Genomic DNA, 16,307 nt, shown 5'->3' with positions numbered 1-16,307 from the left:
CAATAAAATATATTAAAAAAAAAAAAAAAAAAAACAACACTCAAGCTAGAAATAGAAGGAACTTCCTCAATTTGATTATAAGCATCTATGATAATTGGCAGTTTTCTTTTTTAAATATTTTTATTGACTTCCGAGAGGAAAGGAGAGAGATAGAAACATAAATGATGAGAGAGAATCTTTGATCGGCTGGCTGCATCCTGCACATCCTCACCAGGGATCGAGCCCGGAACCCAGTCATGTGCCCTGACCAGGAATTGAACTGTGACCTGGTTCATAGATCAGTGCTCTACCACTGAGCCATGCCGGCTGGGCTGACAGTTTTCTTAGTGGTGAAAGACAATACTTTCACTAAGTACAGGAACAATACAAGATTGTCTGTTTTTATCATTTCCATTCAACATTGTACTGGAGGTTCTTGTTAGAGCAATTAGACAAGAATATAAAAGGCACCCAAATTGTAAAGGAAGCCTGGCTGGTGTGGTTGAGTGTTGACCTATGAACCAGGAGGTCATGATTCGATTCCCGTTCTGGGCACATGCCTGGGTTGTGGGCTTGATCCCAGCTGGGAGTGTGCAGGAGGCAGCCAATCAATGATTCTCTCATCATTGATGTTTCTATCTCTGTCTCCCTCTCCCTTCCTCTCTGAAATAAATACATATTTTTAAAAATTGTAAAGGAAAAAGTAAAATTATCTCTATTTGCAGATTTTCTGATCTTAGTATAGAAAATCTTAAGGAATATACACACACACACACACACACACACACACACACACATATATATATGTAAATACACACACACACACAAACATGATAAGTTCAGCAAAATTGCAGGATATAATATCTGTATACAGAAATCACTTTCAATAAATAATCAAAAAATTTAATTAGGAAAATAATTCCATTTATAATAGCATTAAAAACAAAATTTAGGGGCTGGGTGAAAAAGGTGAAGGGATTTAGGAAAACAACAACTCATAGACACAGAACATTATAATGATTACCAGAGGGAAAGGCGGGTGGGGAGAGGTAGAAAGGGAATAGCGAGGATAAATGATGATGGAAGGAGATTTTGACTTGGGGTGGTGAACACACAATACGAGATGATGTATTATAGAATTGCACACCTGAAACCTGTATAATTTTATTAACCAGTCACCTCAATAAATTCAATGAAAAGAATAAAATATATAGGAACAAATTCGCTGCAAGAAATAACAAAACTTATACTTTAAAAACTGAAGTCATTGTTGAAAGAAATTAAAGAGGACCTAAATAAATGGAAAGAAATACCGTGTTTGGAAGAATTACTATTGTTAAGATGGCAGTACTTCCAACTTGTTCTATAGATTCAGCAAAATCCCTATCAAAATTCCAGGTGGCTTTTTTTTTTTTTACAGAAATTGAAAGGCCTATCCTAAAAATCACATGGATATTCTAGGTACCCAGAATAGCCAAACAGTCTTGAAAATGAAAAACAAAGCTGTAGGATTCATACTTCTCAATTTGAAAATTTAGTGCAAAGCTATAGTAATCAAGAAAGTGGAATGCTGCATAGAGATAGACAGTATAGGTCAGTGGTCGGCAAACTCATTAATCAACAGAGCTAAATATCAACAGTATGATTGAAATTTCTTTTGAGAGCCAAATTTTTTAAACTTAAACTATATAGATAGGTACATTGTTATTAACTTAATTAGGGTACTCCTAAACTGGCCTTTGCTAAAAACGTCAATCTGATTGAGGTACGTTCGCTGAGGTCGACTTCTTCCAACTTTCCCGTCCACACTCGTCTTGTATACTTGTTTCGTCTATCTCCTTTCGTTCATCCTCTCTGTATGTCCAAACCATATCAACATACCTTTCTCAATCCTCGACACTACATCTTCTTTCACTCCACAGTGTTCTCTAAAATTAACTTAATAAACTTTACTTAAAGTTTTAAGTCAACTTTGCACTATACGTGCGCGCCCGCATGTGGTATTTTGTGGAAGAGCCACACTCGGGCCAAAGAGCCGCATGTGGCTTGCGAGCCACAGTTTGCCAACCACTGGTATAGGTCAATGGAATAGAGTTGAGTTTCCAGAAATAAACCCTTACAAGTATTGTCAGTTGCCTTTCAATAAGGGTTTCAAGATCATGAAACTGGGATAGATGGTGCTGGGACAACTAGAGCAACATGCAAAAAAAAAAAGTGGATTGCTTCCTCAAATTATACATAAAAATGAACTCAAAATGGATCCTAGACTTAGAAGGAAACATAGGAGTAAATCCTTATAGCCTTGTATAGGGCAAGTTCTTAGATACTATACCACCAAAAGCATAAGCAACGAAAGGTAAAATAAACTGGACTTCATCAAAGTCAAAAACTGCTGAAAAATAACCAATCATGTAAGTGCAATGTCAACCCAGAATAGGGGAAATACTATACAAGTAATATATTTTAAGAGCATATATAAACTCTTACAACTCAATAATAAAAGATAACATTTAAAAATGGGCAAAGGATCTGTATTAATCCATTCGGACTGCTGTAACAAAATGCCCCAGGCTGTGTAGCTTATTAAAAATGGAAGTTTATTTCTGTCAGTTCTGGAGGCTGAAAGTCCAAGATGAGGATGGTATTAGCCTGGTCAGTTAAGGGCCTTCTTCTGGATTGCAGATTTCTCATTATATCCTCACATGGCAGAAGGGGTAAGGGATCTCTTTGATGCTTTATTTTTTTTTAAAGGGCACTAATCCATTCATGAAGACTGCCCTCATGACTATTACTTCCCAAAGGCATTGGGCATTAGATTTTCAACATGTGAATTTTTGGAAAATGCATTCAGACCATAGCAGGATCTGCCAGTTCTTCAAAGATGGCTAAAAGCAAATGAAAAGATGCTCAGTATCACTAGATGTCAAGGACATGCAAATAGAGAAACCACTTCACATTCACTATATTGGCTGTAATCAAAAGGACAGATAATAACAAGTATTGGTGAGGGTATAAAGAAATTGAGACCCTCATACACTGCTGATTAGAATAAAAAACGGTGCAATTGCTTTAGGAAAGTTTCACAGTTCCTCATACTAGTAAACACCATATGACACAGCACTTGCTCTTAGTATATATATAGTGAAAACATGTGTTCACATAAAAACTATACACTGTTCTTAGCAGCATATTTCTTAATAGCCAAACAGTGGAAACAACCTCTATGTCTATCGGCTGACAAATGGATAAAGTTTGGTATATCCAAGCAATGAAATATTATTTGGCAATAAAAAGTACTGACTACTGATATATATGCTACAGCATGGATGGATTTAAAAACATTATAGAAGAAGCCAGTCACAAAAGAGCATAGAAAGTATGATACCACTTATATGAAATATCCAGAATAGGCAAATCTGTAGACAAAAGAAGTGGTTAGCTAGGGTTGAAGGGTTGGGATGATAAAGGAGTGACCCCCTAGAGGTTTCTTTTGGTGGTAAACAAAAATGTTTTAAAAGTTGATTGTGATGGCTGCTCAACTCCCAGAATATATTCAAAACCAGTTTTGTAGTTTAAATGGGTGAATTGAATGGTTTGAGAATTATACTAGTATCTCAGTAAAGGTGTTATTTTTATTTTTTTTAAATATATTTTATTGCTATAACCGGTTTGGCTCAGTGGATAGAGCGTCGGCCTGTGGACTGAAGGGTCCCAGGTTCGATTCCGGTCAAGGGCATGTACCTTGGTTGCGGGCACATCTCCAGTGGAGAGTGTGCAGGAGGCAGCTGATCGGTGTTTCTCTCTCATAGATGTTTCTAACTCTGTATCTCTCTCCCTTCCTCTCTGTAAAAAATCAATAAAATGTATTTTAAATAAATAAATAAATAAATTTTATTGATTTTTTACAGAGAGGAAGGGAAGAGGGATAGTCAGAAACATCCATGAGAAACATCGATCAGCTGCCTTCTGCACACCACCTACTGGGTATGTGCCCGCAACCAAGGTACATGCCCTTGGCCGGAATCGAACCTGGAACCCTTGAGTCTGCAGGCCGATGCTCTATCCACTGAGCCAAACCGGTTAGGGTGAGGTGTTATATTTAAAAACTGAATTAAAGGAGAAGCTGTGAAGTTATATTTGGGTTAGGCTCTAAAATCACAACAGCATGAAAATCAAGTACTTTTTAAAACAATGTTTCCTATTCCAAGGAAACATTTAGCAGGTAGAAGAGCTAGGATAGAAACCTACAGCAGCCAGTATTTTCTCTTTTATTTTAACAAAGAACTTTGCTATTCATTTGGTTGAACACAAATGAAGTATTACTAGTTACCTTTTTTTTTTTTTTAAATATATTTTATTGATTTTTTACAGAGAGGAAGGGAGAGAGATAGAGAGTTAGAAAGATCGATGAGAGAGAAACATCGATCAGCTGCCTCCTGCACATCTCCTACTGGGGATGTGCCCGCAACCCAGGTACATGCCCTTGACCGGAATCAAACCTGGGACCTTTCAGTCCGCAGGCCGACGCTCTATCCGCTGAGCCAAACCGGTTTCGGCACTAGTTACCTTTATTAAGGGGCTATGTTGTATGAAAAATACAAGTTTACTTCATGGCAGGCACTTAGAATGAGGCTAGACTGGGAAATTACTGGATACATATTCCCATCTCAACTAATTGTAAATAAAATTATATGGCTGCTGGGATTACAGTATTAAAGTTTTCCCTTTTTGTGGGCCAACCACACTGGTGATCTTATTTTTCATGTTAGTATGATTCAATTCCAGTATATCACTGAAGCACTTTTCTATCTATGAAATCTATATAAATGTTTGTTCTTAATTCTAGAATTAGCCTTTATCAATTAGGATTATATTCTGCTACGTTTAATAGAAAATAACAGAAATTTAAACACTAAAAATTACTCTCTCACATAAAGTATGAAGTAGAATCTCTAGGACTGATAGGCAACTGCTCTGTGGTCAGGGACCCAGGCTCTTTCTGTTGTGTCTACTTTTGCATCAGTAAAGGTTGCTTTATAGTCACAGGATGGCTCCTGGAGTACCGGCTGTCACCCCACCCCCCTAAACCTCTGACCCCACCTCAAACACAAAGTCTTAAGTTCAGGGAAAGGGCAAAGGGGCAGGTCTCTTCTATCTGAAGAAAGCAGGAAAATATTTCTTAGTGGTCACATTGCCACATAATTTTACTAGTGAAGGGCAAGGTGATGTTGAATAAAAAACTAGAGCCCTAACTAGTTTGGCTCAGTGGATAGAGCATCGGCCTGCGGACTGAAAGGTCCCAGGTTCGATTCCAGTCAAGGGCATGTACCTGGGTTGCTGGCACATCCCCAGTAGGGGGTGTGCAGGAGGCAGCTGATCGATGTTTCTCTCATCCATGTTTCTAACTCTCTAGCCCTCTCCCTTCCTCTCTGTAAAGAATCAATAAAATATATTTAAAAAAATAAAAATTAAAAAAAATTAAAATCTAGAAAATGCTACAACTCTGGAAAAAACTTTAATAATTAGAGTGGATAAAGATATTCTTAATTACTGTGTTTTTATTATTAGATTCTGAAAAGAAGTCATCTGTCCTGTCAGAGGAACAACAAGCAACAAGCACTTTAGTAGAAACCATCAGGCAGAGTATTCAACGTAATGATGTTCTTCAACCCATCAACCTGCTTTCACAGCAAATGAAGCCAGACAAGAAAAGACAAAGGTAATAATTGTTTACCACTCAAAATAATGTCATGTTAAAAAACTATTTAAAATATCTCTAGTTGTAAAAGAAACACATACTCACTGTAGAACATGTTTTAAAAAGTACTTATTTGAGCACAAATAAGTATTGGTTTCGGGGGGTAGATTAAATTTTAGGAGGTAATTCATATCAAAAGTGTATGAATCTTTGGGAAACATGAATGCTATTCATGGAAACCCTCTTGTGAATTTGTTAGCATTGATGTTATACATATGTTCTACTTGGTTCAGGCCCTGTCATATCCGTACGTCTTTTCCTTACTTGAAGGACATTAAAAAAAAAAAAAAGAGTGGGTTTAGGAGTAGAAACAATTTAGGAAAGTGATGGAAGCAGTGAATTACAAAGGATATGGAGCTCTCCTGATCCTCTTACTATTGTCTGTGAACATGCTTAGATCAGTATTCATCCCAATGTCAGCATAAGTGAATTTTGCAGAGGAAGCTTCAGAAAACCTTAGTATGAGGATAATGAAATGGATGGATCCTCTTATTGAGGTACAGATGACCTCCTTTACAGTCTAAAAAGCACCTAGTTTCAAGCATCTGTGGTATAAGGGCAGGGAAGGAATATTAGAAATGACCTGCTATGGCTTCTGAAGCTTCTAAAGAAAAGCTACATGGAGCATCAGTCAGCATTACTAATTTTTTCATTGTGTATAAACATTCAAATCAGTTTACTTCCTAAGTTATTTTTAACAACTGAGTTATGAAGCTTATTTTTCAGATTTCATTTGTGACATTTTTATGTCCACAAATCAAAGGTGACTTATCTTTTATGGTTGGGTTAGATAGTAGAGACCACTCCACCTTTCACTCTATGTCCAAGGGTTTTAGACTCCTTAGAAATTGTTACTTTGTCAAGTGGCAAAAGATGACAGAAGACCCTGCCTTTGTAAATTTTAATTAGGAATTAGAAAAGTTATATTGTTAAAAAAAATTGTAAAAAAGTTAAACCATTTTTTGTTTTTGGGGTTTTTTTTTGTTTTTTGTTTTTTTAAAAATATATTTTATTGATTTTTTACGGAGAGGAAGGGAGAGGGATAGAGAGTTTGAAACATCAATGAGAGAGAAACATCGATCAGCTGCCTCCTGCACACCTCCTATTGGGGATGTGCCTGCAACCAAAGGTACATTCCCTTGACTGGAATCGAACCTGGGACCCCTCAGTCCGCAGGCCGACGCTCTATCCACTGAGCCAAACCGATCAGGGCTGTTTTTGGTTTTTAACTTGAAATAGATATTCAAAGGAAGTAGTTGCAAAAATAGTTAAGAACCCTTTCCCCAAAGGTGACATCTCATATAACTCTGCCACATATCAAAACCAGGACATTGTTAGGCCAGAGAACTTAATCCTTCTTTTTAAACAATTAAAAATACCTTCACATATTTATTTGTATACTCTTAGCCTATTGACTTTAAAAATATTTGTTTTATAGGAGTTTGTACAGAGAAATCCTCTTCTTATCGTTAGTGTCTCTTGGAAGAGAGAATATTGATATTGGTAAGTTGGTTAATTAGGCACTTTTTCCTGTTTTCTTACATTTTACTATTTTCAAATGTAATTTTACGCTTTATTCTCAAGGAATTTTATTTCCTAAAGTAATTTTTAAAATTGTAGCTGGTATGGATAAATACTCCACCTGCCTTTGAATATGTGGTGTATATATGATTGGACTACCATATATAAATGCATAAATTTTTTCTTTAACAAGTAACTGCATTTTTGAAATTCTTTTCCAGAGGCTTTTGATAATGAGTATGGACTTGCATACAATAGCCTGTCTTCAGAAACCCTTGAAAAGTTGCAGAAAATTGACGTCCCACCAAGCGTCAGTGTGGAGTGGTGCAGGAAGTGTTTCGGAGCCCCTCTCATTTAAACCGCATTTCAGACACACAGCTGGGGGAATAGACTCAGTCTGCAAACTTTCAACGTTTGTTCTGAATGCTAAGAATTGGTGAAAACCGAAATGATCTCTTGGGACAACATATGAAACGTAACATACCAAATCACCTAGAAATGAAAAAACACCATTAAAATGCCCCAGGATTTATGTTGAAAATTTCTAACTTCTGAATGGTTTATCTGCCTCTTCTGAAAACTGTTTGGATTTCTTAATGTTTGCAGTAGTTTGATAGTGAGAAACCGCATTCATCATTGGCATTGTTTATATTTGAAGCTAATTGGGTTTGGGGAATGACAAATTAAACTTGCCTAACCCCAATACAAATGAAATATCTCCTAAGAGCAACTCTATGTGTGTGTATATATGTGGCTGTGTAGGTATGTGTATATACAGCCATATTATATTTATTAAAATTTATAGATTATGTATTGCAGTTTTCTGAAAGGGGTCTAAGTGACTACTACTAAATTCATCTGTAGTCATTAATCTCAAAATTACCTGCAAAGTCTGATGACAACTGCCTTGACTTTAAATTTAATATATATCTTTACCCTTCATATTTTATTTTCCTTAATGGATTTTATCTTGAACATCCAGTCACTTCCATCTACTTCCAATAGCATGTTAATATACAACAGCTTTATAATTGAATAATACATGTCAGTTTAAATGACATTAAATTGGCTTCATATTTCACAAAATTGGAACATGCCTAAAATGCCTGTATATATATATAGTCTTTGGACCTGAAATGGTTCAGGCACAGTAAATGGTTGCTATTGGTCACTTTTTAAAACCTGTGGGATAAACTTGCACTGCAGTTTTATTCTTGTATAATATATAGATTTGTATGCTTGTGCATTTGTAAATAGTTTTTTTTAGGATAAATCAATTAAGTCTTAATACTTTAAAGCTATTGAGCTTGTTTGCCAGATTTAAGAAAATCATGACCTCACATGCCTGACAATTAGGCCTTTTGTTAAAAGCCCTTAGGAACAGTAAGATTGCCTTAACTCTCTGCGTGGTGTAAAACACCAGTGGTTGTGTTTTATAGTGATTATACGTGACTAAATCACTGGTACAAATTATTTACTGTAGTTAACAGCACAAATCTCCTACCTGGTATAATCTTTTACATGTTGTTGTACCAATCTTTCATCGTTTAGGGTTAACCTGACCTTTGCAGAATTCTTGTTTCAGTTTATTGTGAAAGAACTTCTCAGAAATTATGTACAATTCTCTTTACCTTAAAAATGGATCTTTTGCACTAACTCAGAGTATATATTTTTGCAACTAAGACTTGGTACTAGTTTTTAATACTTAACACTTATTATCCCAACAGAAAGTTTGTAATTACTCTTGTATATAAAAAGATGGGAGATTGAATGAAAGGAAAAATTGTCTGTTACCTTTTTAAGCCTCCAGAAATGTACACAATTTGAACCTTTGTGATCTTTAGAATTCCAAAATTATCTATTTCTTCTCTGTAGCCTGAAACTAAATTACCACTAAACAAAGAAAAAATCTGTAATGAGTATCTCCTTACACAGTTAAGAGTATTTAAGTTTTCTAATAACTTTTTGTAACATTCTAAGTAATAGCCATTATATATTGGAAACTTGAGTCTGCTGAAATAGAAGTGGATTTATTTTAAAGGCTTAATCTAGCACCTACCACAGAAAGGGTACCACTAAAAGCTTATAAAAAAATCTCATTTGAATTATCTATAGGAGTTGTAACACTGTATGAAACGTATCCTCCTGTTAACTTCTGAAAGCAGTCTTTCAAATTAGTCCAGATTATTCTAAAATGTTAACACGTTAAGCGCCAAGCCGGTTTTGTCTTCCTTTCCATTTAGCCTGCGATATCTCATTTCACCGATATGCTGGCAGCATCAGTAACTGACCTGTCTGGACTGAAAGTATAGTGGGCTCAACGTGTTAAACTATTTTTGGATTTGGTAATCTAACTTTAGCTGCATTTTATAAATTGATTATAGCATCCTGCATGGTTAATAATGAGCATAAATCTCCCATTAAATCTGGGATATTAAATTGTTGCCTTTTTTCATTTTTGGTACATAATACAAGATTGAAGATGTTTGTTATCTCAGTAACTTTTGAAATCTTAAATCTGCCAGAACTCATGAGCTAAAATAGTGTAGGCAAGCCATGTGTCCGCTTTAGAGAATGCACTTAAAATCAGCAATGCGATTCATGGTTTGTGTATTAGGGTCAACCATGTACATACTGGTTAATACAGACCTATACACCAGACTTGCCTTTTGGCCTTGTTATCCCCACTGTGGTATGTCCTTTTTGTTATCTTTAAAAATGCTACATTTTCCCTTTTAATTTCTATAGTCAATTGCCAATTAAGACTTTTCATGTTATATAACTAATACCATGTATTAAGAGCAATGGGGATCTCTTACTGTTATCTAAGAATCTTGCTTTTCACAGAATGATCCAGGAACTGGCATTGGTCGCACACGGGAACTTATCTGTGTAAAAACTACTTCAAAATTCTACAAACTGTGGTTAAACTATACTTCAGCAAATGAGCCTCTTCTTCATCCTTAAAGCCTAATGTGCCTTTTTAAGATCCTTCTACCCTGTAAAGGATAGTTTTGACTGTAATTACCAGAGATTAGATATGGTACATTAGAAAAAGTGTACTACTTTCTCTGTGCATCCTTTATTGATGCAAGTTTTTAATCTTAAAACAGACATAGTCAACTCCTTTTCAGAGTGAAATAGAAAACATGAATAATTCACTGGAGTTGAAAGCTCCCTGTTAATGTAGTACATTTGCACTGGTTTTAAAAGCTTTGTGAACTTTTGCAAAATGGTATCCACTATGGTTTTAACAAGTAATCTTTTTCATCACATATGACAAATGTCCATCTTCACAAGGGCACTTTTCATGTATTGTGCGTAGATGTTTTAAGAAAAACTGTACTCCTAAAAATAAAGTGTATAAAAGATTAATAATCCTAGTCATTTATTTTCCTGAAATTATTGACTTACTGAAAATGCCTTATGCTAAGAATCTTTTCCTGAGCCACCCAGATTCCAAGAGAAACCATATCCTGCACACATCCTTCACCGTCACAGTGTACTTCTAAATTTGAAGGATATGTCACTTTTAAGTTTTAGCCATTAGATTGCTGTACACAGTATTCCTTTTTCTATGACCCGAGTTTCTCTCCATTTATCTAACTTTTATCATCAATGAATAGTCGGTAAGGGGCTTCGATGTTTGCTCTCCTTTATTTGTTAGTCACAAAATCTCATTTCTGACTGGACTCAGACTTGGAGGTAGACGCTCTCAGCGAGGACAGTCTGCGTCTCTTCGCAATCTGCTCCTGGCGTTTTTCTTTGGCCTCCTAAACAAAACAAAAAAGCAGTTAAAGCCTGTCTGTGTTGAAAATCTAAACCCAAAGTAAGGCCTGACTCCTCCCCCTGTCCACCCCAATCATCTTAGACTGACCTTCATTCTCTTAGCCAAAAGCTTAGCATATTCTGCGGCCTCTTCCTTGTTTTTCTTAGTACGTTGTTTCTTCAGAGCAATACGCCTGCGTTTGTGTTGCAGGACGCGTGGAGTAACAAGACGCTGAATCTTGGGTGCTTTAGTCCTAGGTTTCTTACCTAAAAATGTAGATAATGGCTTAATCACTTCTCAATACCCTTGTTCATTAGGACCCATACCTACATTTTAAAAACTAGCAACAGACACAAACCTGAGTTAGTATCTACGAAAACTTATTTGTATGAGGCCTTTTAAATCAATTCTGAAATATTTTACAACTTAAAAATACCACCACTTTGCCAACAAAAATACATGGCAGGCTAAATACTATACAAATATAAGGAGAACTGAAGTCCTTCTAAAAAGTGATGAAGCCAATACTAGCTACCAGTTTTCCTAATTAGTACATTTAGCCCTCATGAAGACAGCTCATTAAGTCAAGCCTATTTGGATGTCAAGATCATATATAAATTTACGTTTTTTTAACAATGAAGTCACACTCAGCTTTTTTCTATCACTTTGATTTCCTGCCAACTACTAAGGCAGTGGTTCTCAACTTGGATGCACATTAGAATCACCTGGGAATCTTGTTAAAATCCTGATTTCTGAGCCTCATCATTAGTAACAAAAAGAAACAGAATATCCGGAGGATGAGGCCCAGAAATCAGGATTTTAAAGATTCCCAGGTGATTCTAATGTGCAGCCAAGGTTGAGAACCACTACCTTAACATAGACACAAGAATCATCTTAAAAACACCTGCTAACACTCACTCACTACACTGATGGTGTTTCCAAAAGTGTGATCATGGGGAACTCCTGTGAATTTGCCAATTATTTTTTAAAGCATAAGTTACAGGAGGCTAACACAGTGGGGCCTTGACTTACAAGTGTACCGACTAACGAGTTTTTTGAGATACCAGCTGTCTCTCAGCCGATTTTTTGCATTGAGTTGATAGAGTAATTTGAGTTAACGAGCTCGGTCTCGGAACAAATTAAACTCGTAAGTCAAGGCCCCACTGTACTATACTTTATCCTCAATCTTTAAAATAGTATCCGGCACATAGGGTGTGTGGGATATTTGGAATGAATGACCAATGAACTTAAAATAAGCCAGGTATAGGTTTACCTGGAAAAATAAAACCCAACCAACACCCTCCCCCATAATTTGCCAGAACCCAACCTGAATATGCTATTTATTCCACTTAATGTAAATGTTCATACATTTCATACAGAAATATTAATGTTATAAAATATTGCAGCCACAGACTACAGTCGTGATGGGTTATGTTGCTTAACAAGGTACCTTCTAAAAATATAAAACTACCAAACACCCATTCCCTAATATTCTGGATAGAGTATAAACCTAATTCTCATAACTCTTACTATTGCTACTCATATCCCATAGATGAAAATGCAAGTTCAACTGATGAAAGCATTTTATTTCTTTTGTAAACTCCTAGAATTTCTATCGTTTTTCCAACTTCTAACCTAAAAGCAATGAACTTAGTGTCTGCTAAGTTATTTTTGGATAAACATCAATTACTACCAGGAAAATTTTCAAGAAGAATTATAACTCTAGATAGAAGGCACTGGATATAACAAGGATTAATGACCCTCAATATTTTCCTAAAATCCCCAGGTAAGTTGTGGGCACAGATTTTGTTCTAATGAGCACTCAAAAACACAGGTGACAGGCTAATAACCAAGTTAAACAAGCCCTAAATGTCATAATATCCCCTACCTTCTTTGTTTAGAGGCTTTCTCACAACATACTTGCGGACATCATCTTCTTTAGAGAGATTGAAGAGTTTGCGGATCCTGCTGGCTCTTTTGGGCCCCAGGCGACGAGGCACAGTGGTATCAGTGAGACCAGGAATATCTTTCTCCCCTAAGAGACATGTGAACAAAGACACTTTAATTCACCTTCCTTTTAAAGAACCCCAAGTTACTGCTTTCATTGGTAAAAACCAAACAGCCCCACTGGGTATGGCAAATGAGAAAGCATTTGGACAGTCAGCTTTAAATCAATCAGCAGTAACTGCACGCAAGAACACAGCCTCACCTTTTTTGACAATGACCAAGTTGAGAACGCTGAGGTTGGCATCCACAATGCAGCCCCGCACAGACTTGCGCTTTCTCTCCCCGGTCCTCCTGGGTCTGTAACACGAGTGGCCCTTGCTCAGCAGCAGGCGGACTCGGCCATGGGTCAGGACACCCTGCTTCATGGGGAAGCCTTGCTTGTCGTTCCCGCCGCTGATGCGAACCACATAACCCTGCAGGATACAATGACACTTCACAGAAGGAAGGGCTGTGGCCTCCACGACCTACACTCTCAATTCTAGCAGGTGCAGCTCTTTAAGCACAACCTGGAACTTCTTAAAAACAGAATTCCCCTGCTCACTCATGTTTGTCTGCATGTGCCAACCTCCTAGGTTCAATTAGCGAATTCCTTGCCATCAAGCCCGACTTCTAGCCTAGCCTAGGCTTTCCTAGAGGGAACAGTTCTAGGGAAAACAGATTACAGGGTAAGAGACCAAAGTATCCACAAACAACGAAGAAACCAGAGACACCCTTTCTCGGCACTTTGAAAAACACCCTTCGGAGACCATTAGCTTGCAGCGCAATTAGGGAGGCATGCTTTCCCATTTGAGCTATAAAACCCCGCCAGGTGATAGCTCTACCTCACCTGGGTCCCCTTTGGCGGTCGAACGACCCTTTCACAGGGGTCGCCTAAGACCATCCTGCATATCAGATATTTACATTAGGATTCACAACAGTAGCAACATGACAGTTATGAAGTAGCAACGAAAATAACTTCATGGTTGGGTCACAACATGAGGAACTATTTAAAGGGCCAGAAGGCTGAGAACCACTGCAAGGTCGGCAGACAGAACCGGGTTTGAAACCAATTACACAGCCAATTACCACCCCGTTTACCACCCCCCCTCCCCCCCCCAAAGAGCGGCAGCCGGTCCGCTCCGCGGTCAACTCGCACCTTCCACTCTTCACCCAGCGCGTCCGCAGCAACCTCTGTGGCCATCCGCTTCTCATAAAAGGTGCGGAGCTTGCGTTCATCGTCCACTTCAATGAGTTTCTGGCAGCCAGTGGCTGGGAAAGAGATGTTGAGCTAAGGATTAAAGGGAGGGAAAAGAGCTTAATGAAAACTACAGCGCCACCTACAAAGGCATTCCACTGCAAAAAGCCTTCCATGTCAAACCCCCACCCACAGCCGGCAGCAAAATGGAGATACTCGCTTTTATTCACTATAAAGCACGTGTGTGCAATAACGCGCGACCAGCCCGGCGCCAAAAACAGGCCGTCGTCAGTCAAGCCCCGCGCAACGACGCCGGGGACGAGGGGCTCCGCAGCCGTGCACCCGGGAGTAAGGAGCCCAACCGACAGCAGAGCCGTATCTGCCCGGCTAGGCCCGAGGACGCCGCCACCATGACGCTCCCGGCCCCACGCAACTCCAGCGGCAATCGCTCGCCATCCCCTCTCCCAAGGAGCTCCAGCCCCACAAAATAGAAGCTTTCTCCTACCTCAGACCCTCCTCTACCTAGAACCGGGATTTTGGAGAGCTACAAAAGCAGCGACGCCGTGTCCTGGGGCTCGATTCATGCCCCCCAAGCCTAAGCCAGCACCCGCCATCTCCTCCTACCTTCATCCTGAGGCAGCCGACAGCCTCCGAGGCGCCACGAAAAAGAGGCTCAACTTCCGCTTAGGCCAGATCACATAGGCACTTCCAGTTCTCGCGAGATGGGCAAAAGCCTGGGAGAGCGGAAGTGATCATAGGAAGTCGGGGTGGGGCTAATCTGCGGTCCGGAGTTGGATTTAGCAGCCTAGCCGCACCGGTGGCGCGCGGCGGCGGGTTTTGCCCTGAAGGTTAGACTCCCAGTCTGACCTTTCTCGCCTTACCCTTGACCCGGAAGCACCCAGCTCTGTCTCGGACTCCGCATCGGGTGCTGCCAAGGAAGGCAGGCGGCCCTGAATTCAGCTCTCCGGGACTCTCCTGCACCTCGGACTCGGAGGGAAGGTTTACGGTCCGGGAGCGCACCGTGCCCTGCTTCCGCGGTTCACAGCAAGACACCCTGACCACCCTGATTAGTTTTTATCTCAAAATACGCCATCTGCGTAATCGTTGTTCTGTCGCAGAACAACACTCCTAGCCACGCATTAGCCAATAATCACAATTACCCCAAGGCCCGGCCACCATCGGTACCTACGAAATAGTCTCCTTGCTTTCCGTCTTGCCTTCGCGATCTTTCTAAAACGAGAAATTATATCGAACTCCTCCTTGTCCTTGCACGACATGCTTCCCACAGCCCCAAGCTCACCAGCTGCTATGGGCTAATGCCATCGCAGGTCCCTCCTGAGAGAAGCGGGTCCTGACCTCGTCCCGCACGGTGTCCGTGTCGTTCAGCACAGCTCCCTCTTGCAGGACTTGGTCATGGTACCGAAGGGGCTGTTCATGGCCCGTCTCCTCCACTAGGTGAGAGCTTAAACCGCCGCTCAGGTCTTAACCTTACCAGGGTGCGTGTACCAGGACACAGCGAAGTGCATGGCACATAATAAGTGCTCAGTAAAAATTTTTTTTAAGTTTTAAATTGATTTGAGAGAGAGAGAGAAAAACATCAATTTGTAGTTCCACTTATTTATGCGTTTATCGGTTGCTTCTTGAATGTGCCCTGACAGGGAATCGAACCTGCAACCTTGGCCTATCCGGACAATGAATGCTCTAACCAACTAAACTACCCGGTCAGTAAATATTTTTAAAGGAGTATAACCCTAGCGTTGGTATGTTTTAGTCTGAGTGTAGTATAGTGTGGAGGCAGCCATCAGAGGAAGAATAAGTGGAACTATTACAGTAACTCTTGAATCAGCATGGTGCAACTTTAAAAATATATATATATATATATTGATTTCAGAGACTAAGGGAGAGAGAAATAGAAACATCAATGAGAGAGAATCCCTGATCTGCTGCCTCCTGCACACCCCCTACTGGGGATCAAGCATGTGCCCTTGACTGGAATCGAACCCGGGACCCTTCAGTCCACAAGCCAATGCTCTATCCACTGAGCCAAACTGGCTAGGGCAACAATGGTGCAACTTTTAATAGTACAGAAAGATGTGAGA

At 39.3% G+C, this 16,307-nt stretch overlaps 2 protein-coding genes across 4 annotated transcripts in view; one reads left to right on the top strand and one right to left on the bottom strand.

Moving 5' to 3' along the window:
• DENND4C (DENN domain containing 4C) overlaps window positions 1–9,153 on the top strand; it is a 125,279-nt gene extending 116,126 nt beyond the window's left edge. Inside the window, exons 31-33 of the mRNA XM_081104264.1 lie at window positions 5,548–5,698; window positions 7,176–7,240; window positions 7,480–9,153. Of these exons, the coding sequence (XP_080960390.1) occupies window positions 5,548–5,698; window positions 7,176–7,240; window positions 7,480–7,616 (353 nt within the window). The 3' untranslated portion in view covers window positions 7,617–9,153. The remainder of the gene's footprint in view (window positions 1–5,547; window positions 5,699–7,175; window positions 7,241–7,479) is intronic.
• Window positions 9,154–10,896: 1,743 nt separating this feature from the next.
• RPS6 (ribosomal protein S6) lies at window positions 10,897–15,668 on the bottom strand. Of its 3 annotated transcripts, none has more exons than XM_081104265.1 (7): window positions 15,509–15,668; window positions 14,833–14,942; window positions 14,170–14,301; window positions 13,237–13,447; window positions 12,916–13,062; window positions 11,136–11,293; window positions 10,897–11,031 (listed from the first exon to the last, which is right to left on the bottom strand). In XM_081104265.1, the coding sequence occupies exons 2-7, from the start codon at window positions 14,836–14,838 to the stop codon at window positions 10,936–10,938; spliced, it is 750 nt and encodes a 249-aa protein (XP_080960391.1). In that variant the 5' UTR covers window positions 14,839–14,942; window positions 15,509–15,668; the 3' UTR covers window positions 10,897–10,935. The 3 variants fall into 3 exon arrangements, with proteins under 3 accessions (XP_080960391.1, XP_080960392.1, XP_080960393.1); XM_081104266.1 differs by having other exon boundaries at window positions 15,398–15,523; XM_081104267.1 differs by lacking the exon at window positions 15,509–15,668 and having other exon boundaries at window positions 14,714–14,860.
• Window positions 15,669–16,307: the final 639 nt, after the last annotated feature.

The sequence above is a fragment of the Myotis nattereri genome (assembly GCF_964212035.1).
Source record: "Myotis nattereri genome assembly, chromosome: 12".
Taxonomy (NCBI): domain Eukaryota; kingdom Metazoa; phylum Chordata; class Mammalia; order Chiroptera; family Vespertilionidae; genus Myotis; species Myotis nattereri.
The sequence above is the reverse complement of the archived record's forward strand: the minus strand, read 5'-3'. Positions and strand labels throughout refer to the sequence as shown.

Coding starts and splice junctions, on each gene's coding strand:
- RPS6 (XM_081104265.1), bottom strand. Junction 13,448..14,169: donor CGCTGGGTGAAGAGTGGAAG/GTGCGAGTTGAC, acceptor TGTATCCTGCAG/GGTTATGTGGTTCGCATCAG. Junction 11,294..12,915: donor AAAGCCTCTAAACAAAGAAG/GTAGGGGATATT, acceptor CTACATTTTTAG/GTAAGAAACCTAGGACTAAA.